Here is a 26,280-nt window from a genome sequence, read left to right on the forward strand (position 1 = left end):
AAGTTTAATGCAAGAATATGGGCTGATTTTTGCCTTATCAAAGATTTACTTTGCTGAAAAAGCCTACTTAATCCAACCTAACCTTGTATGCTCATCTTTCACATTGGTCAGGCAGATCTGTTAGCTGATATCAGAGGGCACTTAGTTTTCTCACAGCCTGACCAGCAAAAAAGTGCACAAAACCTTTTTGAAACCAGTCAACAGACCAGGCTGGGAGACCAGCAAACCAGATTAGGCTGGTTTAAGAAGTTTTTATTGGCTGGTTTTAGAGTTTAGAGGGTTTTGTGCACTTTTCAGTTGGTCAGGTGAGTAGACCAGCTAGCCACCTAGCTAAATGAGCTTGAGTTTTGGGGACCTGTTTAAACCAGCTAAGACCAAAAAACCAGCTTAGATTTTTTTTTTTTTTTTTTTTTTTTTTTTAGGAGACTAATGAATCTCTCATTTGGCAATCCTGCTGAAAAAAACCCTACTCAAACTAAGGGTACATTTACATGACAACAATGTTCTAAAAACAGAAAAGTTTTTCCTTTCCGTTTTTCGCGTACAGACGACGTCAAAATTATACCCATTCACACGGATCTGTGAAAACATCTAAAAATGCTGTATTATGCATTCCAGGCCAGTAGTTGGCAATGTCACTTTGTAAAGAAACTCTACACGCCTATAGACTGAACATGTAATACACATGCACATGACGTTACCGTTTTCACAAATTCACATTTTTGTGGTTTACAGGGAGACAATAACGGCATCATCTTCAAAGACTTGCATTTTGAATCTTGTTTTCAAAAGTTTGCATTTTAATGCCCCCAAAATCATGTAAATCATCTGCCAAAACGTATAAAGAGTTTTCCGTTTTTAGTTGAAAACGGTGTTGTGTAAAAAGCCCCTAGGCTGGTTTGCTGGTCTTAGCTGGTTTAGGCTGGTCTCCCAGTCTGGTCAACCTGTTCTTCAGCAAGTCTCCCAGCCTGACCAGCTGAAAAGTGACCAAATCCCCTATAAACAAGTCCAACAGACCAGGGCTGCATCGTAGAACCATTGCCACAAATGGGGTTGTGATCAACTTAGGTTTATGATGCTTTTGGGAAACGCTGCCCAGGCTGGGAGTCCAGCAAACCAAATTAGACTGATTTAAGATGTTTTTAAGATGTTTTAAGATGTTTTATGTCTTTTCAGCTGGTCAAACCAAGAGACTAGCTGGCCATCCAGATAAAAAGAGCTTAGGCTGGGGACCAGTTTAAACCGGCTAAGACCAGCAAAAAACTTACACTAAAACTTACACTAAAACTTTACTACAAAACGTTTTGTAGTAAACTAATGAATATATCATCTGAAAAAAACCCACTTAAACTATCCTTAGCTGGTTTAAGCTAGTCTCCCAGCCTCATCAAGCTGCTCTTCAGCCAGTCCAGAAGACTAGATTAAGCTGGTTTAAAATGTTTTATTATTATTATTTTGGCTTGTTTTACATCTGATCAGTCAATCAGCTTAACCATTCTGTAAGTCCAGTTCAAACCAGCAAAGACCAACAAACCAAGTTTTTTCAGCAAGCTAATAAACATTTCCCATTTGACAATGCCATATAAGCTCTTCCCATTCAACATAATTAGGCAAACTCTTTGCCTCGTCGTTTAATATACAGTCTGTAAGGATCCGTCTCCGAATGCTGATTTACGACCCATTTGCCGTGTTCTCAGATAATCTTTGCATTAAGCAACGTCCTTCCTCGTCGCAGGTCACAGGTGGCTGGGCTCCCGGGGCCCAGAACGAGTAGAGTTAATTGAACACGAGGCGCCCGTCCGCCTGCCTACGTGCTCGCCGCCTGAGTGAAACTGTATTTCCAGTGAGTGAGAGACAGAATAATGCCGTGCCTTGTGTGCCCCGGCGAGCTATCACTGCTCTGCCGTTGCCATGGTGACAGTGCCCTCGCTGGGTACAGCGGGCTGGAGAAGTTGCTCTGGCTCTGCGTCATATTTATTCCAGTGGATCCGTGCGCTCTCTCCCGCCTCCTCCTTTTGCTCTCCTCTACGTTCTCTCTCTCTCTTTCTCTGTCCATGCTTTTTAGGGCTAATTGACCCAGCTCCAGATCATCAATACACCGAGCTTCGACTACCACAAACAGCACAGACCCCGAAGAGGTAAATTGTGGTGAGACAAACAATGTGGAACATTTCTTAACTTGATTAGATTCATTTGTTTTGTTTTTAAAAATTCAAGTGGTGATTAGCTGACTTGTTTTTCTTTTTTGTTGTCTTTTTCTTTTTTGTTGTCTTCTCGCGCACTTAATTGGATCAGGAGTTGATTATAGATCCTTCCTCTCTGTTTGTTTCTCGACAGCACGACAGCACCAGGAACGCCGCCGTAACTGCGAGGGAAGGTGAGTGAGTGTCAGCGCACGCAGGTAAACATCTAGGCTTCAACAATGGTGGTGTCAGAGGAAAGACAGAGGAGGGATCATCTTTGTTTTCAGCAGAGCCGTGAGTTGGAGTGTGAGAGTGTGTGACTGAGGACGAAGGAGAGGGAGGGAGGGAGACCTGATTGTGCAGTCTGTGGTGAAGAGCATCTCCCGAGGCTCAGCGCTTCAAAGCCAATCTGTGGCTCTGAAAACAAAAAGCCATTTCCTATAGCGGCGCAAGGAAACCCCTCAATGTGAAATTATTCTCCATGGAGTGGCTCTCTTTGTTCTTCGCTCACTGCGTTTTGGACCGCGGCTCCTCTCGGCTGAGGAAAGTAAATCAAATGAGTTCATCAGAGGCATTTTAAGAGTAAATAATTGCGGGGAATACATCCGATTTTATATCTGATTGGCTGGTCGTTCGTGCCTGTGTGGGATTGAGAGTGTTGTCTCAGTGTCAGCATATTGATTTTGAGTGACAGGTGACATGTAATAACAGCAGTGCGATGAAAGCAGTGCACTGTTCCCTAGATACGCTGGATGGGAGTCTGTGAAATCAAGAGGTTGCTGAGTGCTCGCTCCCACCCCCCCTCTCTGGAGTTGTCAGGCGGCTTTGACAGGGGACGTAAAGGACCAGTGGTGTGTGAGATTCGGTAGTTAGAAGCACAGCCCACTGGAGGGACAGGCTTTGAGAAGGGAGAAGCAGGGCAGAGCGGGGGAGGCGTCGGGTCGATCGTGGGGCTGACACAGAGTGGGTGCCATGTGGACAGGGACCTCTGTCTGTCCTTTGGGACTATGAGATAGCCAATGAGTCTCTGAAACAGGGAGGATTGAAGATGTGAGCCTGCACTTAGAGACAAAGACAAATGCTGAGCTTTTTTTAATTACAAACTGAATAACTTCTAAATTGTAGTGTTTTCTGTGAATGCTCGGTCAGTTTTAAACACTGGCTCCTTGAAGAAATCAGACACCTTAGCTCACTCCCTGGGCCGTCTCTTCGATGTCCCAGTGCCACAGGTACGTTTTGAATTTTTAATCTAAACTGTCTGTAGCCATTAACTGAACCATTTTCTTGTCTGTATGAATAAATGACAGTTGCTACATGTATAAAACAAGGTATTTCTATGTTTTTTTGACATGTACCATGGAAAGACCGTGGTACTTTGATGTACCGTGTAGATATCATGCTATATGAATATGATAACCATTAAGAAAATCATTATGAATAAATAAGTTATTATACTTAGAAGAAAGGTTACCATGTTTTTGGACATGTGCAATGGAAATGGCATGCTATTCCTAAAAGTAACATGATTGTAGATATCATGCATTATGAATATAGAAACCAATAACAAAATCAATCTGTTATAATTAAGAGTAAATCAGAGCTATAATTTCAGAAAAAGGTATTACTATGTTTCTGGACATTGAATAACCATGGTATTCTTAGAAGTACCATGTAAATACCATGCTATCTATCTATCTTTTACTCTAAATAAATAAAAAAACTACAAATGTTTTAAATGCTTACGCATATTAAATTATTAGTGTTTTATATTATGATTTACTATAACACATATTTACTAATAACTTTTATATTTACATATATTGCATTTACAATATATGCATAAAAATGTTTATTATACAAATATTAACATTTGTTAGATGATGATGAAAGTAATTTAAATGAAAAAATGAGGGAAATGAGCATGAACCACTAAATATCCAATACTGACTGATACAGATCTTTTTTTTTTTTTTTTTTTAAATCTAGTATATTTATTGGCTGATAACTGATATGATACCAATATATTGTGCATCTCTACACCACACTACTTTTTGTGAATGTATCAAAGAAAGAACAACGCACAGCAATGCATAGGTTAGTGACATTCACAGAAAATGCGGAGAGGAGAAGGACAGCTGTATGAGGAGAAGGGAGATCAGTCATGCAGCATATAGAGTGTGTGTGTTTCACTCTGGCAGGGGTGAGCTGTGCAGCAGACCCCAGGGAGCATCAGGAGGGCAGGCTGTACGTGTGCATGTGTGTGTTTATGCTGTGTGTCGTAGCTCCACTAGGCGGTAATGACTCCGTGCCTCTGGGCTCTGGCTGCCTCTGTTTATCTCCGTTAGCAGCACAAGGCAAAAATAGGCAATACATGGAGAGAAAAAAAGAACAGCATCACATGGCCAGTGTGCTCTAAAATGTGCCTCACAGGTCACTTTGACAATGTTGGCTCTCGCTTCCCTTCTCCCTCCCTCTCTGATCCTCTCCTGTGTCACACACACACTCTCTGTCTCTCTCTCACTCTCATATTTTCTCCCTCCCACAAGTATTGCAATTTGCATATTAATGAACCTGGGCGCAGTGTCGAGCAGGAGTGTAATTCCTACTTCCTGTTTCTCGCTGAGCTCTTGTTTCTACATTTTGATTTTTGTGCCCTCCTCCTACTGACTCCCCACCCCTTTCTGCCTGTTTCTCTTTCTCAGAAGAAGCCCATGCTAACAGTGCGTGGACTGAACAACACCATTTCATTAAGAGCAGTGCCAAACATGTGAGAAGATGTCTGTTGGAGGTTGTGCTTGCCCAGGTAAGAGCTCTAATTCCATCTCTTCTGCATGGATGGCTTCAGGCAGGAGTTGCGAAACAACATGGGGTTTTTGGGAATGAAAGGGAGAAGACTATACCTGGAAGATTTCACATCTCTCATGCACCAATAATGTGGAGCCACTTAGGTCATATGTTGCATTCTGCACTGTATCTATGGCCTGTTTATTTGAATGGGAAAGGAGCATTAAATAAATAAGCATTCCTGTACGGCGACATTTGTTTTAGAAGTTCGTTTGTGTATTTTATTTGTGCATGCATTAGTTTGTGCAAGAAATTTGTGTGAACTCAGAGCAGAGACTTCCTGGACATTGCTGTGACTTGAATAGCCTCCCTGACTGGTGTGTATAGTTGCACGGAGTGCTTTCCTTTCTCATATGACGTCAGCTTTCACTCGCAACTTAAAGTGCTTTGCATAGAGAAACAAGTAAAGGCTTCTGATTGAACAGGACATTGTGGCAGTTTAACCTTCTGACGGTTATGAAAAACATATTCTCTTTTTTTCCCTTAATGAATCATGTTCTTTTTCCATTTGTGCTGATGGCAGGGAATAATATATGGATTGTTTCTGTAACGGAAAAAACTTCCAACACAAATTCATTTATCTGCATTGCAAACATTTTTTCACATATTGAAGGAGTTTGAAATCAAAGGCATTGACTTTTTTGGCAGCTGTTCTTACTTTGAGACTGTTGAATAGAGACATCTGTCTTAACAAATGTATATAAGAGGAATTGCACAATTAGTCACAGGCATAAATCAGTGTTTTTTTGTTTGTTTGTTTTTTAAAATATATATTTATATATTTGTATAAATAGTTATATTAATTTTTTAGTATTATTACTTTTTTGCATACCAATTGGTTTTATATTTATTCATAGTTATATATATTTCTAATTTCTATATATTTATTCATGTTTATTTATATGTATTATACATAACTATCAAACTGATAATTTATGTAGGAATTCATTTAATTTTTTATAAAAAGTTTTAAATATTTAAAGTACATTTATGCATATATATGTAAATGTATCATTTGTATTTATAAATTTCTGTTATAATTATGCATATATATATATATAACATATCATACAAAGTGTATATATATATATATATATATATATATATATATATATATATATACATACTATTTGTATTTAAAAAATCTTACATTTTTATGTTTTAAAAATATTAATATTTACATGAATATATCCGAAGCAACTTACTTGCATTTAAAGTATGCATTTGATGAGTTCAAATCGAACCCATGACCTTTGTGTTGCTAGTGCCACACTCTACTATGGGACAGAATCTTCATAAAAATGTTAGCACCACTGGCCTTGGCTGAGATTCAAGTGATGCTCTTGGAGACATGGCTCCATGCTGGTGATCTAACAGCGAGTATCCTCATAGGGAATCTCTAAACCAGATTTAACAGAACTGTGTGGTCAAATCAATGGCAACATGAAACTTTGACCATACACCTTGTGTAAAATCGTTAAGAGTGACACAATGATGATATAAAGCTGCTTTCCTCATTCTTTTGCCATCTTTAACCTTTTGGAATCTTAGTCTCTTAAGTCCAAAGGTTACCTGTGAATGAATGTGCGTAGCTTGTTCGAGTGTGGTCAAGCATGATGGAAGCAGTGATGTAGCATATGTTGACTTTGCTGTGGAGCCCAGTGTGCGCCGTCACCTAAATAGAGAGGACAAATTTACACCATTAGACACAAGGCAGCCTTGTTTCTGACCCAGTCTTTCTCTCTCACAAGTTATAGTCTCTGAATCACTTAAATACGTTTTTAATAGAGTCCATATGTTCAGTCTATAGGAGTTTCCAAGTACCAAACTTCATGTTCCTGAGATCTGTGGCATCGTGGAAAGATAATCACAATTACAAGGAACAAAATGCTTGTCCTCTCCCTCACTGTGATAAAGATTAAAAACAGGGTGAATGGCATCAAGGCAAGTTTGGACCGGTGTGGGGATTGTTTCTGTGCCATAAACACAAGGCAAGCAGTTTCTTCAGACTCTCTCAAGTCAGATTTTTATCTCAGCGCAAGAGCCAACCACAAAAGCCTCTCTGGCAACCCCATTGATAAACAAGCCAAAATTTGGCACATAACATTTGTTTAAAATCAAGTCACAAGGGTACATTTTTACGAGCGTAGTCATGGAAATTTCCACAGACATGTGTCCTGTCTGATTGCTTTCCTTTTTTGTGAAGAGGGAGGCGGGAAAGAGGGCGAAGAGAAGAAAGAGCGAGACTGAAGCGGAGGCTTGGAGTGCAAGAGACGGCTCTTTCTTGCTTTTGTGTGAGGTCCCACTGCGCCATTTCATAAAAGGCAGAGGAGCACCGTAAAAATCTGCTTGTGATGTTCACCTCTGTCAGAAACACGATGCAATCTGTGCTTACAGCGCACGTCCCTCCCCTCAACACAGGTTTCGTTTGAAGTCTGGTTTGTTTACATTCCTATGCTCGTGTGGGCTGCACGTACAGTGGGCTGCCGTGATCTTCCTGTCTGGATTTGCGGATATATCGCTGAGCACGGATTGCACGCTTTTAATGGCCTCTTTTATAGCTTTGTTTGAGCTAGATAACAACCCATACCAACGCTTTTACATGTGAGCTATTTACATGATACTAAGCTCCATCCAGCTGCTCTCTGCCACTCGACTCTCTACCTCTTACCCACAAGTACTTGATATCAGCATGTGTCCTGTTACCTCACGCAGAAAGTCACATGGCCCCTTGATTCGAAGGAAATTACTTTAAGCAAAGCTAAAATAGTCACAAAGCGAGCCTGTTTCAAGTTGCACAACAGCGAAAGGGTTAGGGTGTGCCTGTCAAGTTAAGAGAAGCTGCGCTGATTTACCATCTCTCTGCTGGACTGGCAATGCCTGTGCATGGTGCGTTTAGTGTGCATTTGTGTGCGCGTGTGCAACGTCTCCCCCCTCTCCAGCCCGTGGCTCACAGATCTGTCTCATTACAGAGCTAGAACAAAATGGCTTCCTGTGCAGAAAATCAGCTCCCCTCAACTTGTCAGCATTAGACGGGGATGTTAGAACTCGTTATGTCACGTGTCAATGATGGTGAGGAAATATTAGATGAGAGCTGGCATTTGCCAGCTGCACAACTCCACCACTGTAAGAATCGATGCGCTGTCTGAACAAAAAGGACACGTGATTTTATGGACTAAATGAAGATTTATTAATGGTGCATCGTAGGATAAGCGTTACTTTTGCTATTGCTTATATTTGTACCTCTATTAGTATTAAACTTTGGCGTGTGACCGTTTGTGCGATGGAAATGAATGATACCTTAAAATGTGCAGCTTTATGATGAGAGCTGTGCTTTTTCCCATAAGTTTTCAAACTGGGGTCCTTCTGGGAACCACAGGATGCAAATGGGTGCTTGGGATTCTGCAGAACATTTGAAAGGAAATTAATTGATTTATTTTAAATATGCATTTTTTTATTTTTTTTTAACCACATTTGCTGAATATTTAGGTAATTTAGGGTATTATGTGATTTAGGGCAGTCAAAAACCTTTTTTAACCACATTTACAGATTCTGACAATTAATTGTTCAATTTCAGGGCAGTGTAAGTCAGCCAGCATAACTTAAAGTGTAAATTAAACATTTTTACGCAGTCATTTTTTTTAACCACATTTATAGAATTTGACATCATTAATGTTTCATTCTGCTTTCTAACGAATTAAAAATTATTGTATTCTATTGGCAGCTTTATTTCTTTGTAGGCTACTTGTGTTGTTTCTCCTAAAAACAAAAAATCCGTTATGAAATTAATATCTTGTATTAATATCTATATTAACAGTTGGTTTGTCTGTTTTTGCTCCGCCATCGAAAATAGTTCCAAACGAAGCCAGCAACACAGCAATGGCTTATCCGTTCTTGAATGAATCAATGACTCACTCATAAAAACAATTGGGATGAATTCGGAATAGCGTACAACCATACTTCTCTTAATATATCTTTTAAATATATGATATTAAAACTAAGAACAGAAGGATTATTATGCGATTAGGCTTCCGAATTCACCGTAGCTTTGTCCTTGACTGAATCATGACTCGTTAGGCTATAGAGAATCACTTGTCGCCACCTATCGGTGTAATTTAGTTGCAGTAAGAGTAGTAAAAGTAATTTGCACAAGTCATTAAAGGTGCCATCGAATTGAAAATTTAATTTACCTCGGCATAGTTGAAGCGAAAAATGGCAGATGGAGCGATAATAACTGACATGATCCATGATCCATGATATTTTTAGTGATATTTGTAAATTGTCTTTCTAAATGTTTCATTAGCATGTTGCTAATGTACTATTAAATGTGGTTAAAGTTACCATCGTTTCTTACTGTATTTACGGAGACAAGAGCCATCGCTATTTTCATTATTAAACACTTGCAGTCTGTATAATTCATAAACACAACTTCATTCTTTATAAATCTCTCCAACAGTGTAGCATTAGCCGTTAGCCACGAAGCACAGCCTCAAACTCATTCAGAATCAAATGTAAACATCAAAATAAGTACCATACTTACGCGATTAGACATGCTGCATGACGAACACTTTGTAAAGATCCATTTTGAGGGTTATATTAGCTGTGTGAACTTTGTTTATGCACTGTTTAAGGAAAGCACGAGCTCTGTGGGCGGGGAGCGTGAGCATTTAAAGGGGCCGCAGCCTAAATCGGCTCATATTTAATGATGCCCCAAAATATGCAGTTAAAAAAATGAATTAAAAAAAATCTATGGGGTATTTTGAGCTGAAACTTCACAGACACATTCAGGGGACACCTTAGACTTATATTACATCTTTTAAAAAGATGTTCTACGGCACCTTTAAAATATAGAAATATATACAAGTGTAAAAATGTAGTTTTGTAATCACAAAAAGGGCAGTGCTTTAGTTGATCCCAAATAATTACATAGATAAGCGATTGTAAATGTAAGAAAGAAATGTAAAAAATCAGAACTGCAGCAGTAAAAGGAAAAGTAAGCAAAGGCATCTGTATATTGTAGAGAGACGAGGATCAGCTGTTTGCTTCTCTATGATTTCCAACTCAGTGGTTCCTGAGACCTCAATAAACTCCCATGACCCGTCCCTGCGGCTGCTGTTGCCAAGGGAAACACACTGAGTCTGATAACAACAGACCCTCACACTCTCTCTATACCTGAAGTGTGTGTTTTATGTAGGGAACACCTAAAGTGCCAGAACTGGTTTATTCCCAATGACAGCAAATGTGTTTTCCTCAGTGTGTTTTACCGCTCATTGATTTTTCTCTGCATTCTCATCCAGTATTTCTTCTGCTGCTTTCTGAGGTCTGACACTGGTGTTTGATAGCATAGAGTGTTTGCCAACAAAGTCAACAAACACCACAGTTACTTACTAGTCATTTATCAGACACTTTCATATCCAAAGTGACTTACAGTATATTTATTACATGTTCAGTCCCCATGGAGCGACCTAAGGTTAAGTGCTTTGCCCACATCTTTAACCAGCAACCACTGCAGTGCAGCAGCAGAGTATTCACTGTGTATTTGTTAAGCGTGGACATTTCAGAGCCTTCTTATTTTCTCTCACAGCAGTGCAACGCATGTTTCCAAGTGATTTAACAGCTTAAAGAGATGCTTGCAACAAAAAAAGCCAGTCAATTTAATCCACGAGTGGGTTCACTTAGCTTTGCATATGTCTCTGGCAATCAAAGGCCTGTAAGACTTTTAGGTGGTAATGAGTGGTTTGTGATGAAAAGAAAGGAATCACCTGTAGAGCAGGAGCTATATAAGGCCTGAAGAGGCAGTTTGATCCCTGCTGGGTCATCAGAACATCATCATCTGTTGAAACAGAGGCAGGCTTTTAAAGTGTGCACATTGCTTTAGTAAAGGTGAGTCATATTTAGCATCAGAAAGATTTTATTGTTTTGTTTTGAAAGAAAGAAAGTAATACTTTTATTCAGCAAGGATGCATTAAATTAATCAAAAGCAGTAAAGACATTTATAATGTTACAAAAGATTAATATTTCAAATAAATACTGTTCTTTTGAACTTTCCATTCATCAAATAATCCTTAAAAAATATATCACGGTTTCCACAAAAATATGAAACTGTTTTCAGCATTGATAATAATAAGAAATGTTTCCTAAACATCAAATCAGCATATTAGAATGATTTCTGAAGGATCATGTGACACTGAAGACTGGAGCAAATGATACTGAAATTTCAGCTTTGCCATCACAGGAATAAATTACATTTTAAAATAGAAAAAAAGTTATTTTAAATTGTAATAATATTTCACAATATTACAGTTTTAATGGATCAAATAAAGCCTTGGTGAGCATAAGAGACAAAACAAAAAAAAAACTTACCAAAAACATTTTGTTCAAAAGTTTGGGATTTTTGAAAGAAGTCTCCTGAAAGAACATTTTAAGAATAGCCTAGCTTTATGATTAACTACATAACAAATTTAAATAATAAAACTTATAATAAATATATAATAACATAAAACTTGATAAAACATTTAAATATGCTTGAATTTCATGTTTTCCTACTGTAATTTTGTACCGAAATATTTTTGATAAAAAAAAAAAAAAAACACAACTTTTCCATGATTTTTCCAGTTTGTGATGACTGGATAATAGTGGTGTGACGAGACAGGTATCTCACGAGACAAGACGAGACTCGAGATTGAGTTCACGAGACGAGACGAGACGAGACAAGATTTTTACACACTATTTTTAAGAAAACCTCAATGGTGAAATACATGACTAGAAAAAATATTCTGTAGGTGTATTTGAAATGTTTTAAGTAATCATCTTGTAATGAATGTCATTTAAGTTCTACTTTCTGAGTATGAATTATCATATGCAGTAAAAGACAACAATACTCAAGTACTGTAAAAGGTTTTGCCACAAACTCAACTGACTGATTTCTCTTCTGTATGATTTCAGTCTCTTCAGACCTTACTGTACATGATTTATGAGCTTCTACAACTTTTGACCTCCTAACTGAACTCCTTTCCACAAACTGATCATAGAAATAAAAACAGTATAAATAAAAATGGTAACACTTTACAATAAGGTCTCATTTATTAACATTAATTAACCAACATCAACTAACAATGAGCAATATATGTGCTACAGTATTTATTAATCTTTATGTTAGTTAATAAAAATAGTCATTCATTGTTAGTTCATGATAGTTCACAGTGCATTAACTAATGTTAACAAATGAAACCTTACTGTTTGTGCTTAATAAGATTAAGAGAAAACTGTTATTCATTTTTATGGTAACACTTTACTATAAGTGCAACCATAATCGCACTCTCAATATTCAAAGTGCAAATAATAAGACCAAATAATAAGACCAAATTTTTCTTTGATACAGAGCTAAGAGATGGTTACAACTACACTGCCCAGCCTAAAATAGCTTTCATATTGAGAGATATTTGCATGCATCAGGGAGCCGCTTTCAAAATGCGGGGCATTGAAATCGTGTTTGAATGCGCGCTCACGTTTACTTTCACTTTCAGCGCTCGCGCGTTCTCTGTAAATATGGAGCGGCGGCGACTGTTATCCAACTGAATTAAATGTTTTTTATTTAAATAGCTACAAAGCAAAACGACAGCGGAGGCGTAATGTAAACGTAGCGGTGGCATATTCTTTCCTAATCATCCTAATGCTCTGTCATGGCAATTTCACGAGACTACTTTTCGCCTCGACGAGAAATCTCGTCACACCCCTACTGGATAATAATTCAGATCTGTAAGATCTCACAAAGAAGTGCAACACTTCAGAATATAAAATATTTAAATTAACTTTTGAAACACTACAAATCTTCATGACTTTTAAAGACTTTATTAATTTCAAATTGAAATTCCCTAAAATTTTCAGGTTTTCCAGGACCATGGGAACCCCAAACAAAATATTCACACATTCAGTAATATAAATCCTAATAATCAGGATTTAGGGATTGATTACACAGATTTCATTAAAAATTCAAATGTGTAGACTACCTTTTGTGAACAGCACATCATGAGATTACTTTCCTGCACATTCCTCTGAGTGGAGGACAGACTAGATATGATTTGTACTGCAGTCAGTCCCCCACAGTAGTTAGTATGGCCCTCACATATGTCGTCTGTCGCCAGAGCATTATCGCGCTCTGCCAGCCGTGTAGCTGTGAGCAGCCTGGGTGAGCGCGAGGCACATGGCTCCTCCTGTGCTTGTGTTTGGGAGAGATGAGGCAGTGGCATAACAAAGAGCCCCTGGAGCACTGCGAGGGAAGCAGAGGCCTCATCAGGGAGAGAGATTTTGTCAGCCATGGCGGTGAAGGATGGAGTTTTCTCCACAGAGGCAATCCTTCATTCAAACCAGAGGAGTTAAAATGAGAACAGCTTCACTGCTGCACACGAAGGACGTTCATAAAGCTTCATAAAGTTAATAAATGAATTCAGCAACAGCCCCCGGTGTAAGTTGAGCTATTATCTTTTAGTGTCTGAATGTGCCATTTAACCGAGCAGCTTATTAGATCCTCAAGTCTTCAGACTTTTAAAATAACATACCCATGCTGAGTTACCTGTCATCCTGATTACACACGCTCACTTAAATAAGCATCACTCGTGTCGTAGAGTGAAGTTAACTCGTAGCTTTCTCGCTAAATTTGTGCTGCACTCCTGTGAATTCAGGAGATTTAGGGTTTTGCGCGTTCGTTACACTAGAGGGCGATATTGATCTATCTGAGACGGGGTCTGAACCATCACACGTGCCTACATGTGACCCACAGCAATTCATTGTGAATTCATTATGCTGATTTGACCCACAGCCAAAGAGAAAGAATTTTAAGTCATCATCTATTCACCCTCATGTCAATTGTCTGACTTTCTTTTATTTGCGGAGCATAAAAAAAGTTTTTTTTGTCCATACAACAAGTCAATGTTCTTTAAAATATCTTCTTTTGTGTTCCACAGATACACACACACACACACACACACACACACACACACACACACACACACACACACATATATATATATATATATATATATATATATATATATATATATATATATATATATATATATATGGATTTGAAATAACATCAGTGCGAGTAAACTGACCAAGTGTTTATTTCATTTCATTTCATTTCATTTAAAGAAACTGGCATTTTGATCCAAGTGACATACTTGTGATATAATTAACAGGAAAAAAAACAAAAAACTATGTGATTTATTTAGTGTGATGCAAAGACATTTTAAAACATTATTATTATTGTCATTATTATTATTAACATTGTTATTATTGATTTTTGCAAGTGTCTCTTATAGTCTTTTATCAGTATTTCATTAGGTTTACTCTCCTCTTTACAAAAAAAACATGCTGAGCTTTCTCTGTGAAAACATTATTAAAGCACTGATATCACAAGGCAAGAGTTCAGCATGATAGAATTTGCATATCAGTTTATTGCCTTTGAACATTTGACAGCATTTGTTTTTGTGACATCGCCATATAAAAGTGCCAAATTACAGAGACAGTCCCTTTGCAGCAGAGGCGTTAATGCTGTTCCTGGAGATCCCTTTATTTCCATAACTGCTCAGACTCCTGCCTGTAATTTTGAATTATGATTGATCAGAGGTGGAAGTTGATGACTGATTAGAGGACTGAGCCAGCAGCCTTTCAGCCAGTTACCTGCCCAGATGTTACAGGGATAGTTCACCCAAACATTAAAATTTTGTCATCATTTACGTACCCTCAAGTTCTTCCAAACCTGTATGAATTTCTTTCCTCTGCTGAACACAAAAGATATTTTTAAGAATGTCGGTAACCAAACAGTTGATGGACCCCGTTGGAAGTCAGTGTGGTCTGTCAACCGATTGGTTACTGACATTCTTAAAAATATCTTCTTTTGTGTTCAGCAGAAGAAAGAAATTCATGCAGGTTTAGAACAACATGGTGAGTAAATGATGACAGAATTTTTGTGTGAACTATCCCTTTAACCTCTTTTGCAAGGCAACACCACTATCACCCTGTTTCTGTAAGTCATGATCAAAAATAAGAGTCAGTCATAATCTTTTGCTTATTTTCCATGTAACTCCTAAAATATTTTAATTCATTTAAAATAGTCCCAAGGTCTTAGGTCTTACTAATCACCATGGTGTTTGTAAAGAAAACACAACAGGTTACAAAAAACATCTTAAACCTCTTATAATTCTAAATAAGTTTTCTACACCTCTAAGTTTATTGTCCAATAAGCTTAGATTATTTAAGGACAATGGCTTATGTGTATTTCACCATGACCTAGTATTATTGTAATAAATCATTTAAACCTTAAAAATTCCGGCAATTCAGGTTTTTATAGACAGGTTCACAACTTGTTTACAAGTTGAAACATCCAAATGACTTCAATTGTGACGTTATTCATGAAATGGCCAATTCAAAAACATAAATGAAGACTTCAGATGCAAAAGCCTCTAAGTGCCATCTGAAATTTTCTTATAAAATGAGCATTTTTAACAAGCTTGTATGTTTAGGTTTAGTAATTTCACTTTAAAGGTGCTAAATAGGATGTTTTGTTTTATACATTTTTGCAATATTACTTGAAACTGTCTTTACTAACTGATAAAAGACTATTTATTAGGTGCACTGAAAGTAATAATATTAATATACATCATCCGTGCACAAGGTAGGGCCTTAAAAACATCAGCCAATCGTTTACGCGATCATCGCGTAAACGATTGGCCCTCTGGCTTGTCAATCACTGCCATGACGTTCCTTGTGAGAGACGAGCGCGGCTGCGCGCTCCAGTAACTTTCCACACTACAGGCGCCGCATGCAATGTTTTTGTCAGGAGACAGGAGTAACAACTGCAGATTATGAGTTACCTGCGATGAGTCCGACATAATGAATCCACTAACACGACACAGCGAATGCCGGTGGTAAACATTCGTTTTCCAATTCGTTCCTTTGAAATGAGCTGTGAAGGAGGGGGGCTGTTCTTACGCGTGCGCTCATTTCAAAAACTCAGTCTGGATTCTCAGTCGACGAAAAAATCCTCTCTATCACCTTTAATGGCAATTAATAGGTCCTTTTTATTGCCATTAAAGTGAAATAACTGAATATAAACATACAAGCTTGATAAAAATGCTCATTTTATAAGAAAATTTCAGATGGCACTTAGAGGCTTTTGCATCTGAAGTCTTCAAATATAACAATTACAAAAAGTATAGAATCTTTATATATATATATATAAGTTTCCAATTAATTTAAATAATACAAATACAAAATAATTTTAGAGAATGTTTAACCATAGGCAGGGTCTTCAGAAGATGTGTAAACACAGCATCCTCTCTGCACTCATTTAACTCATGTTACATATTTAACAAGTTTAGTCAACTAGTGTTTTAGTCTATGGTCTTGTTTGTCTTTTGACAACATTTACAGTAGTGTTTCTACGCGTACTGTACTATAAAGCAGTGAGTAGTAGCGTGTGTCTGGGGGAGGGGTGGGTTTGATTGGATGGGAATGCGAGGGGTTGATGCTCCACCAGAGCAGGGAGTGTTGAGGGGGGTTGCACGGAGAGAAAGAAGGGCCTGTACCATTGTTCATGATCAAGAACAAAGGGTTGCACGGGCACTTTTCCTCGTTGCCCCTTGAGTCCGGTTCTTGTTTAACACAGTCTACTACTACCAGCGCCGCAACTGCTTTTTGTACCTGTTTTTTGCACACCACGATGGTTTGAAGGAGCTGATGTTTCAGCTCACCTCGCTTTAAAAACAGCGACCGACAGACCGGGATTATAATCAGGAAACACCGGGGAGAGAGAGCGTCGGATTCCTGCTTGGATTCCTGCAGGTGTGCTTGAGCTTCAATGCAACGTAAAGTCATAGAAACGCTTAGTTTTAACACGAGAAAGCGCGGAAATAAATGCTCTGAATGTCGTCGCCATGGTGATGCTGTTTACGCTGTTCGGATAATCGGCTAACCTGTGCAGGGCCTCGCCTGTGCTCGGACTCAGCCAGGCCTGGCTAAGCTAGGCTATCAAGTTTGTCGTTGTAGTAGACAAATAGAGACGTGCTAGGAACAAGTTGCTACAGATACATATTCGATAAATGTTTGACTTAAGAGCAGAATCTTTTAATAGTAGTTCAATGCACTTTGTTATGAAATGTATCTAGTATGGCTACACCTTAATAGTAGCTTAGCACAAATGTGTTCAGCAACAGAGAGGAGAATTAAGTGGTTACTATTAATCTGTGTGAATATACAGTAAATGCAGTATTTAATCATGTGCAATATCACGAGTTTTTAATTGCTTTAAATGATAATTTTTAGGATTTAAATGGACTCTTTAATTATTTTGTTTGTAGATAGCATTATAAAACGTTGTTATTCTGGTAAATGCAGTGAGGGTTAAGTTAAACTGTGTGTGTGTGTGTGTGTGACGTTAATTGTTAATGACGTGAATGAGATTTATACTGATTACATTTCTAAAATGCATTATAAAAAGCACCTCTAATGTTTCCAAAAGATGGGATAGAATATATGTCTTTATTCAATGTTTTATTCAAATTATGCTGATTACTAAAACCAAAGACTATAAAACTCACAGAGCCAGAACATTGACAGGATGGTACATGTACATCAGACTAGAAGAATGGCAGATCTGTATGTGACCTTGCCTCCTTTTCTCAGTTAACTGAGAAAGCATAGAGTGTATGCAAAATCTGGAAACATCAGGAATATGTAAAATTGTAATTTCCAGGCCTGACAAAGTCATGGATATTTCACTTTATTTTACATAGTGTTAACATGCATATACGTACAGTGTACTTACCTAAGAAAATACTGAGTAATATAAGATAACTGTTTAGGTGTAGCTTCAGGGTTAGTGCCTAGTTATTACCCAATTGTGACATAGTATGTAGTATGTACATGGGGAACAGGACTGTAAAATAAAGTGCTACCGATATTTCAATAGTGAATATAAATGTTTCTTGTTGCGCTAAGTTCTAAATATTTCATTGGCTACTGAAATATCCATAAAATGTTTTAAAGTAAATACATATTCAGAAATAATGAGCAACAGAAAAATCATAGTCATGGAAATTAGTCAAAAGGTGTGTGATGGGGTCATCCTGAACTAGTAATTGCATTCCAGTTTAATTTCAGTGTGTGGTCATTATATATTGTAACTAAAATATGCAAGAAACATAAAGTGCTGCACGAATGTTGCATTTAATAAATTGCGAATTGAATTGTGCAGCATATTAGATTAGTCTTTGTTTGGCTTATTTTTGGGTTTCTGCTTTTAACTGGCTGTCATGATGAATTGCATAGCAGGACTAACAGGACTGAATCCTTCATTTGAGATGGGGGATGGGCTGTGCATAAGCTACAGGGAAATAATCACAATGTCATGTGATCACATGGTGTTTGCTTACCAGGGTGTGGGGAAATTATCTTGGAAGTCTTTAAAAATATATTTATCATATTTATTATTTTGGAGAAATAATGAAATATTTAAAGATGTCATTTCCTTTAGTCTCAGATCAACATGCAAGTTAACTGCAAGGCTAGTCAGTGAACAAGAATAACTTAGTGTCATCTTGAATTTAGATATATATATATATATATATATATATATAATAAAAAGACTGATGTTGTGGAGAAGTCAGGACAAAAATAGACATTTCTTGTTTACCTACAGCTGGACTAAATGCATCATGATGGATGTCTTTGTAGGCATGTCTGTATATTGTGTAAATGGACTCTAAATATAAAATGTGCAGTATTTTATGTTTCAATGGACTGTGTTCTCTCTCTCATTGTCTTTCTGTGTTTACTTCTATAGGCTGTTCGTCCAAGTCATTCAAGCTGTACTCCCCAAAGGAGCCTCCCAACGGTAGTGCCTTCCCTCCATTTCACCCAGGAGCAATGCTGGATAGAGATGTGGGGTGAGACTTATATTGTGATCAATGTTTTACGTGATGAAGACTACATGTGTGTGTCTAGTAATTGGCCTTTTTTCTATTTTTGAAGAAATAGTTTCTTGACATCTAGCTAACACCTATCACACTGATTATACAGTAGACATTTCAAATGAAAGTCACTTATTATTAAAGTTTTCATAATGCTCCTTATATTTCAGTCCAACACCGATGTATCCCCCCTCTTACATGGAACCTGGAATAGGGTAAGCTCTTATTTGGCAGTTAATATCTTTGTCCATGGCAGTATATTTTCAAGAGACAGAGAACAGGGTGTAAATGCATACAAAAGCTTTTGGCTTCACTGCATCTTTCAGTGTATTTTAAAATGTAATTTACTCCTGTGATGGCAAAGCTGACTTTCAGCATCATTACTCCAGTCTTCAGTGTCACATGATCCTTCAGAAATCATTCTAACATGCTGATCTGCTGCTCAAGAAACATTTTTTATTGTCAATGTTGAAAACAGTTGTGCTGCTTAATATTTTTGTGGAAATTGTGATTCTTTGATGAACAGAAAGTTCAGCATTTATTTGAAATATATTTTTTCTTGATAATACATGTCATGTTACAGGAGGCACACACCGTATGGAAATCAAACAGACTACAGAATATTTGAGCTCAACAAAAGACTACAGAATTGGACAGAGGTAAGAGAAACCACTTTATCAACATTCATGGTACAAATGCAAAGCAAACAGATGCAATTTACATGCATATCATACAAAATCGGGCAATGTAAATGTTGCTTGTTTTGCCCATTTTTTTAAAGTTTTTTTTTTTTTTAATTAAGACTATAGTTGAATTGTGTTGGGGGGTGGTTTGTGCTTTCTCAGCAGGATTGTGACAATTTGTGGTGGGATGCGTTCACTACAGAGTTTTTCGAAGATGATGCAATGCTGACTATCACTTTCTGTCTGGAAGATGGACCCAAACGATACAGTAATATCCTGTTTTATGAAGTCACTTCAGCGATTTGACCTGAGTGATCTAATATAGATATAAGGAAACTCATTCATTCTGTTTTTTCCCCCTGTAACTCAGTCCAAATTTTTTCTTGTTTTCAGCTATTGGTAGGACGTTGATCCCTCGGTACTTCAGGAGTATTTTTGAAGGAGGGGCCACTGAACTTTTCTATGTGCTGAAACATCCCAAGGAGTCGTTCCACAATAACTTTGTGTCCCTGGACTGCGATCAGTGCACCATGGTTACACAGAATGGCAAACCCATGTTCACACAGGTATCATTTTCTTCTGCGTTTATGGTCAAAGTTTTAATACGTTAACTAAGCGTATCCTTTGGTATGACCACCATTACACAACGCACATCTTGTAAAGTTTATTGTCAGAAATAAATCCTAAAAATAGCCTTTATGTGTTGCCTGTTCATTTCTTTTCAAAATGAATGCGGTGTCAAAAAAGGCTTACATTAACTCTTGTTGTGATCTTAAATGGAAAAAAAAGTACTTCCATTAAATAAGTTCTGCAATAAGAACATAACCATTGAATCATTGTAGGCCATCTCTACCATTGCCATTTAAAGTACATAAGTCCTTTCATCTCCTCAGGTGTGTGTGGAGGGAAGACTGTACCTGGAGTTTATGTTTGATGACATGATGCGTATAAAGACGTGGCACTTCAGCATCAGACAACACAGAGAGGTTGTGCCGAGAAGCATCCTGGCAATGCATGTGAGTTTGGGATATTTGTTTGTGCTGTTTTCAGTTCACATCATTACAGTACCTGCAAGTCTGCACTATATTGAGATTATTAGAACAATACTTTTGTCCTAAAACCCTCTATCATTAAGTATTTACACTACCATTCAAAAGTTTTGGGTTAGTATGATTTTTTTTTTTTTTTTTGCTGTATACACTTTTATACAGCAAGGATGCATTAAATTGATAAAAATTGATAGTACATACATTTTTAATGTTACAGAAGATTTCTTTTTCAAATCAAACTTTTAAACTTTCTATTCATCAAAGAATACTGCAACAAATGTATTGTGGTTTCTAAAAAAACATTAAGCAGCACAACTGTTTTCTACGGAAGAGGATTAGGGCCAAGCAATAATAAAAAAATAAAACCATCTTGAGATTAAAGTTGTTAAATTTTGAGAAAAAAGTTGAGAAATGTTGAGAATTTTCTGAGAAACTTTTTTTCGTAATTTAATGACTTTATTCTCATAATTTAATGAGTTTATTCTCAACATTTTATCTCGACTTTTTTCTCGAAATTTAACGACATTTTTCTCATAATTTAACAAATTTGTTCTCGTAATTTAACGACTTTTTTCTCGTAATTTAATGACTTTTTTCTCGTAATTTAATGACTTTATTCTCAACATTTTATCTCGACTTTTTTCTCGAAATTTAACGAGTTTTTCTCGTAATTTAACGAGTTTATTCTCAACATTTTTCTTGACTTTTTTCTTGAAATTTAACGACATTTTTCTCATAATTTAACAAATTTGTTCTCGTAATTTAACGACTTTTTTCTCGTAATTTAATGATTTTATTCTCAACATTTTATCTCGACTTTTTTCTTGAAATTTAACGTTTTTTTCTCGTAATTTAATGACTTTATTCTCAACATTTTATCTCGACTTTTTTCTCGAAATTTAACGAGTTTTTCTCGTAATTTAACGAGTTTATTCTCAACATTTTTCTTGACTTTTTTCTTGAAATTTAACGACATTTTTCTCATAATTTAACAAATTTGTTCTCGTAATTTAACGACTTTTTTCTCGTAATTTAATGATTTTATTCTCAACATTTTATCTCGACTTTTTTCTTGAAATTTAACGAGTTTTTTTCTCGTAATTTAATTACTTTATTCTCAACATTTTATCTCGACTTTTTTCTTGAAATTTAACGAGTTTTTTAAAAAAAACAGTAATTTTAAATTCTAATAATTTTTCACAGTGTTTCTGTAGTGTAATATCTACCATTAATTCAGACCATTTTTCCAATAATTTGTAGATAATTTCAGCTGTAGATGTGATATTTATTATTTTTTTTACTTCGTAATTAAGACATTTTAAGGAAAAATGTAATGTCTCCCATAGTATGCAGTATTTCAGCTCTAGATTTTTTCTTCTTTTTTCTTAATGTCATGTTTTTTAAAAAAGATTCTTTTTTACAATGATTTGTGCTTATCTTTGGTAAACCATGGGCTATTTGTTAATTTACTAAACGTCTTCCACAACAGGCACAAGACCCTCAAATGCTTGACCAGCTATCAAAAAACATCACAAGATGTGGCTTATCTAACTCTACGCTGAACTACCTCCGAGTAAGTTCATTTCCATCCGTCTACAGAACGGTAGATGTGAATTAAAATCCATCTCCAGCTGCAGTGGCTTTACGTATCCATTGTCATCTAACAGATTTTTCCTCTCCCACAGCTTTGTGTAATCCTGGAGCCCATGCAGGAGCTGATGTCCAGACACAAGACGTACAGTCTCAGCCCACGAGACTGCCTCAAAACATGTCTGTTTCAGAAATGGCAGAGGATGGTGGCCCCACCAGGTGAGAATCGAGCCACTTTCATCTGAAAGTCAAACAAACAGCCAGGGTTTTTATAGTAAACTAAAACCATAAAAAGACTTTTGTTACTTGAAATAAATGTTAACTGAAATCAAATATAAAAATTAAGTATAAAAAAAATTATTTTTCAGCTAGTTGCCAAAGCAACATTTCTCAACACTGATTAAAAAAAACTATATAAACATATAACTATATATAACTATATATAACAACTATAAAAACAACCAAAACTTTAAAATGTAAATAAAAACTTATTCAATATATATATATACTATAATACTGTATATATTATTATAAACTATAATAGTAATAACTCTGCATCCAGTGGGATCCCATGCGAGTTTCAAATATTGCCCTCTGTTCTTTCTTCAGCCGAGCCTGCGAGACAAGCCCCCAACAAGCGAAGGAAACGAAAAATGTCCGGCGGCAGCACGATGAGTTCCGGAGGGGGCAACAACAACAACAGCAACAGTAAAAAGAAAAGTCCAGCCAGCAGTTTTGCGCTCTCCAGCCAGGTACCTGTAAGCATCTCATTTTGATGTCCATTTTGAGCTGTGGGAGATGGGTAGCGGGAGGAGGGTGGACCAGTGCTTATATTCAAGTTACGTATAATACTAGGAAGACAGACCCAACATAGAGACAAGTGGACATGATCCAATGCTGGGCAGTCCCTGGTCCTTTAGGGCCGCAGGTCTGTGGGTTTTTTGTGCTTTTTGTCAGTCTGTTGGGTGTTTTGAGCTCCAGAGACGCAGCCAACACTAGAGACCCGAGGTGGAATGAAACCCGTGCAGCACTCAAGGATCCGGGATGCCCACCATGGCAGAGCTATTTAGTGTTCAGCATGGTGAACGTAGCCTTTTTCACATACAGCATGCTGCTGGCTTAAGTTCCTGTGGCTGGTGCACCGTGCTGATTTGGGCTTGTAGTGGGCAGGATAGTGGAGGTCTAGTTCCTCAGTGCCTTCTGCAGTTGCTATGTGGTGTAGAAAGCCACCGCGTCCCCCTACGGAGCACCCCCGGGTTGCGGGGATAATGTTTGCGCCCCTTCCTGTCCCCTGCAGGATGTGATGGTGGTGGGAGAGCCCACTCTGATGGGAGGGGAGTTCGGGGACGAGGATGAGCGGCTCATCACGCGGCTGGAGAACACACAGTTTGATGCGGCCAATGGCATCGACGACGAGGACAGTTTCAACAGTTCCCCCGCCCTGGGCACCAACAGCCCCTGGAACAGCAAAGCTCCCTCCAGCCAGGAGAGCAAAAATGACAACCCCACCTCACAGTCATCACAGTAGAAGTATTAGGGGCTAGCGAAAGGCTCGAGAAGCCGCTCGAGGACACGACCCGGTCCTAGTCTTCTGCTCTGAAGAGTCCTCAATTGGTCACATGTGAAATTGGCCCTCCTCATCCTCCGTCGCCATGAGACATGCCGTTTTGTTGGTTGTTTTGTTTCTTTGAGAGTCGTTTCCAACACCATCCGTTTCTGTGTGTCGATCAGGCTTAGCGATCAGGCTGTGGGTTATTGTTCCAACCTCGGGTCTCTCTGTGCGTGCTGTGCTTTGACACGCAAGGCCGTTTCTGTTGTGCTCACTTGACAGGAAAGGATCACTTTTTATCTAACCGTTTAGTGATATGACCATTGTGTGCACCTCAGATTCAAACCCAACACTCCATTTTTAAAAACTCAATTATTTGTTTTGTAGGACCTGGTTGGAACAAAAACCTGTACAGTTCCGGAGCTTGAGGACCGGAGTTGAGAACCACTACGTAAAGTCCTTAAAGTAAAACTAAATAAAGTGTAAAGCATCGAGGTTCTTGAGTTTGGTCATACCCGAAATGGTCACTGAGAGCTTGCCTGACCATTATGCCAGACTCAAAGAAGTTTTTTTTTTTTTCATTTTTTTTTTTTTTTTAATTGTTTGCATTCTGTTTGGTTTCTTGTTCTTTTTTTATTTTTTATAACGATTTCTAAAGATAAAAAATAAATAAGCAAGCAAACAAAAACTCTAAATATCCTTTGCACTCTTGTCACTGTATTTTGGATCTATTTTTCTTAAAAAAAATGATTATGATGAATTTTGTTCTTATTAAAACAAAAAAAATTGATAATCTTTAACTGGAAAACGCTGTCAAATCTCAATGTAAAATAACAAATTTTGTATTGTTACTGTTGTCAATATTATTGTAAGTAGATGCTACTTTGCTCTAAGCTTTACACCTCTCTGTCTTTCTGTTTCTGTTTCAATCGTCATTGAAAATGAGATTACATGATCATAGCATGTATGTCTGGGAACTGCATGTGTCAGACATTTGCTATTGCAGCTGTAACAGTCTCATTGTTCGCAGGATCTAAATCCTGCACAACACCCTGTTAGTACAACGGCTGGAGGGACATTTAGTCCTGAGACCGTAGCTATGAAGATTTTGTTTCTTGGAGATTTTTAGCCTATTGAAAAGAACAGACCAAGCTCAATGCCTTTGTGTAAACCCAGTCATTCACACGAATTGCTAAAATGTAATTTCAATATACCAGCCATTGTTTTTTTTTTTTCTTCCCTGATGCTACAGACCAAGGAGCAAGATCCTTTAATCTACACATTTATATTACGATTTAGTTTTTTCATCATTTTGTTTGTGTAATTGTGATTGTATATTTAAGATTGTAGCCAAGTTCTGTATAAGTGTAATTCTATTTACTCTTCTTTAGGACCCCTGTGCCCTTCACCCATTCATATGTCAAAAGTAAAGCTGAACCTCTCATTTCAAATCGTTTCTAGATGCATTAAAGGTACAACTACCTTTCACCTATAAAGGTAGATTATAGTTTTTAAGTCAATGTACAATGTATTTATTTTTTTAAAGTGTTTGCCATTGCATTCTATATCGAGGCAATACATGTTGCTGTGTATTTGATGTTGCCTTTGTACATTATTTCATTTTTATGTTATTTCATTAACCTAAGATGATATATAAGTTCTTGAATAAGAGTTCTTATTAAACCTTGGATAATGTAAAAATAATCCTAGAAGCCCCTTTTGAAGTTACAGTGTATTGGGTTTTAAAATCAACAGAGGGCACTCCATTGTAAGGCTTCCATTGACCAGTACAAATGGTCGGAGACTATATAGCTACATGTAACCATTCTACAGCATACAGATTCATTTTTCATTTATTTGGTCAGTGTTGTTTTGGGTTCATTTCTCATGTCAGCTATAAAGCAGGTGTGCTCTTTCCTGTGTTTTCAGAGCCCATTTGTTTGTGGTTGTTTTACAAATATATTTTTTGCCTTGTGTCTCCCATTGACAATTGATGTATGGTACCAATAAAACACATTTTCACAGCTATCATGCCTGGAGCGTGGTTAACGCACATCAACGATACATTAAAAATATGTGAGGTTTCCTTATCATCATTTCTGATAAGAAAAAAGTGAATAGCTGTAATAGTCAATGCTGTATTCCAAGGAAGATCCTCTGCAAACATCTCCGGATGTAAAAGTTTTTTTTGTACTTTATAGTTAGAGCTGGGTTTGCCAACCTGGTTGTTCATAGTAGTGATCGAAGGCCACCAGGAAATATGTCCTATTTTTTTACAGAACTCTGTAAATTGTTAGGGCAGTTTACAGACACAATAAGTCCCTTGATGTAAATGCTTAGAAATGTTATTAGTTATACTTTAACTTAAGTTATACTACCTTATAATTTGTTGGAGTTTCATTGACTAACTCT

The 26,280-nt window shown here is 37.3% G+C and overlaps 1 protein-coding gene and 1 non-coding gene across 12 annotated transcripts; both read left to right on the forward strand.

Annotated features, from left to right (window-relative positions):
• Positions 1-2,022: 2,022 nt before the first annotated feature.
• Positions 2,023-25,896, forward strand: ldb1a (LIM domain binding 1a). 11 transcript variants are annotated; one of them, XM_048205110.1, is made up of 13 exons: positions 2,023-2,138; positions 2,338-2,377; positions 4,886-4,986; positions 18,871-18,973; positions 19,168-19,212; positions 19,581-19,656; positions 19,846-19,948; positions 20,074-20,246; positions 20,574-20,696; positions 22,219-22,302; positions 22,415-22,538; positions 22,929-23,077; positions 23,617-25,896. In XM_048205110.1, exons 3-13 carry the CDS (start codon positions 4,959-4,961, stop codon positions 23,845-23,847), a joined length of 1,239 nt encoding a protein of 412 aa, XP_048061067.1. In that variant the 5' UTR covers positions 2,023-2,138; positions 2,338-2,377; positions 4,886-4,958; the 3' UTR covers positions 23,848-25,896. The 11 variants fall into 11 exon arrangements, with proteins under 11 accessions (XP_048061067.1, XP_048061069.1, XP_048061063.1 ...); XM_048205112.1 differs by having other exon boundaries at positions 22,929-23,071; XM_048205106.1 differs by having other exon boundaries at positions 2,024-2,138; positions 19,843-19,948.
• Positions 20,372-20,505, forward strand: LOC125277684. The gene has a single exon (XR_007186968.1). It is a non-coding gene; the product is annotated as a small nucleolar RNA SNORA13 (small nucleolar RNA).
• Positions 25,897-26,280: the final 384 nt, after the last annotated feature.

This window comes from Megalobrama amblycephala, linkage group LG10, assembly GCF_018812025.1.
Source record: "Megalobrama amblycephala isolate DHTTF-2021 linkage group LG10, ASM1881202v1, whole genome shotgun sequence".
NCBI lineage: Eukaryota > Metazoa > Chordata > Actinopteri > Cypriniformes > Xenocyprididae > Megalobrama > Megalobrama amblycephala.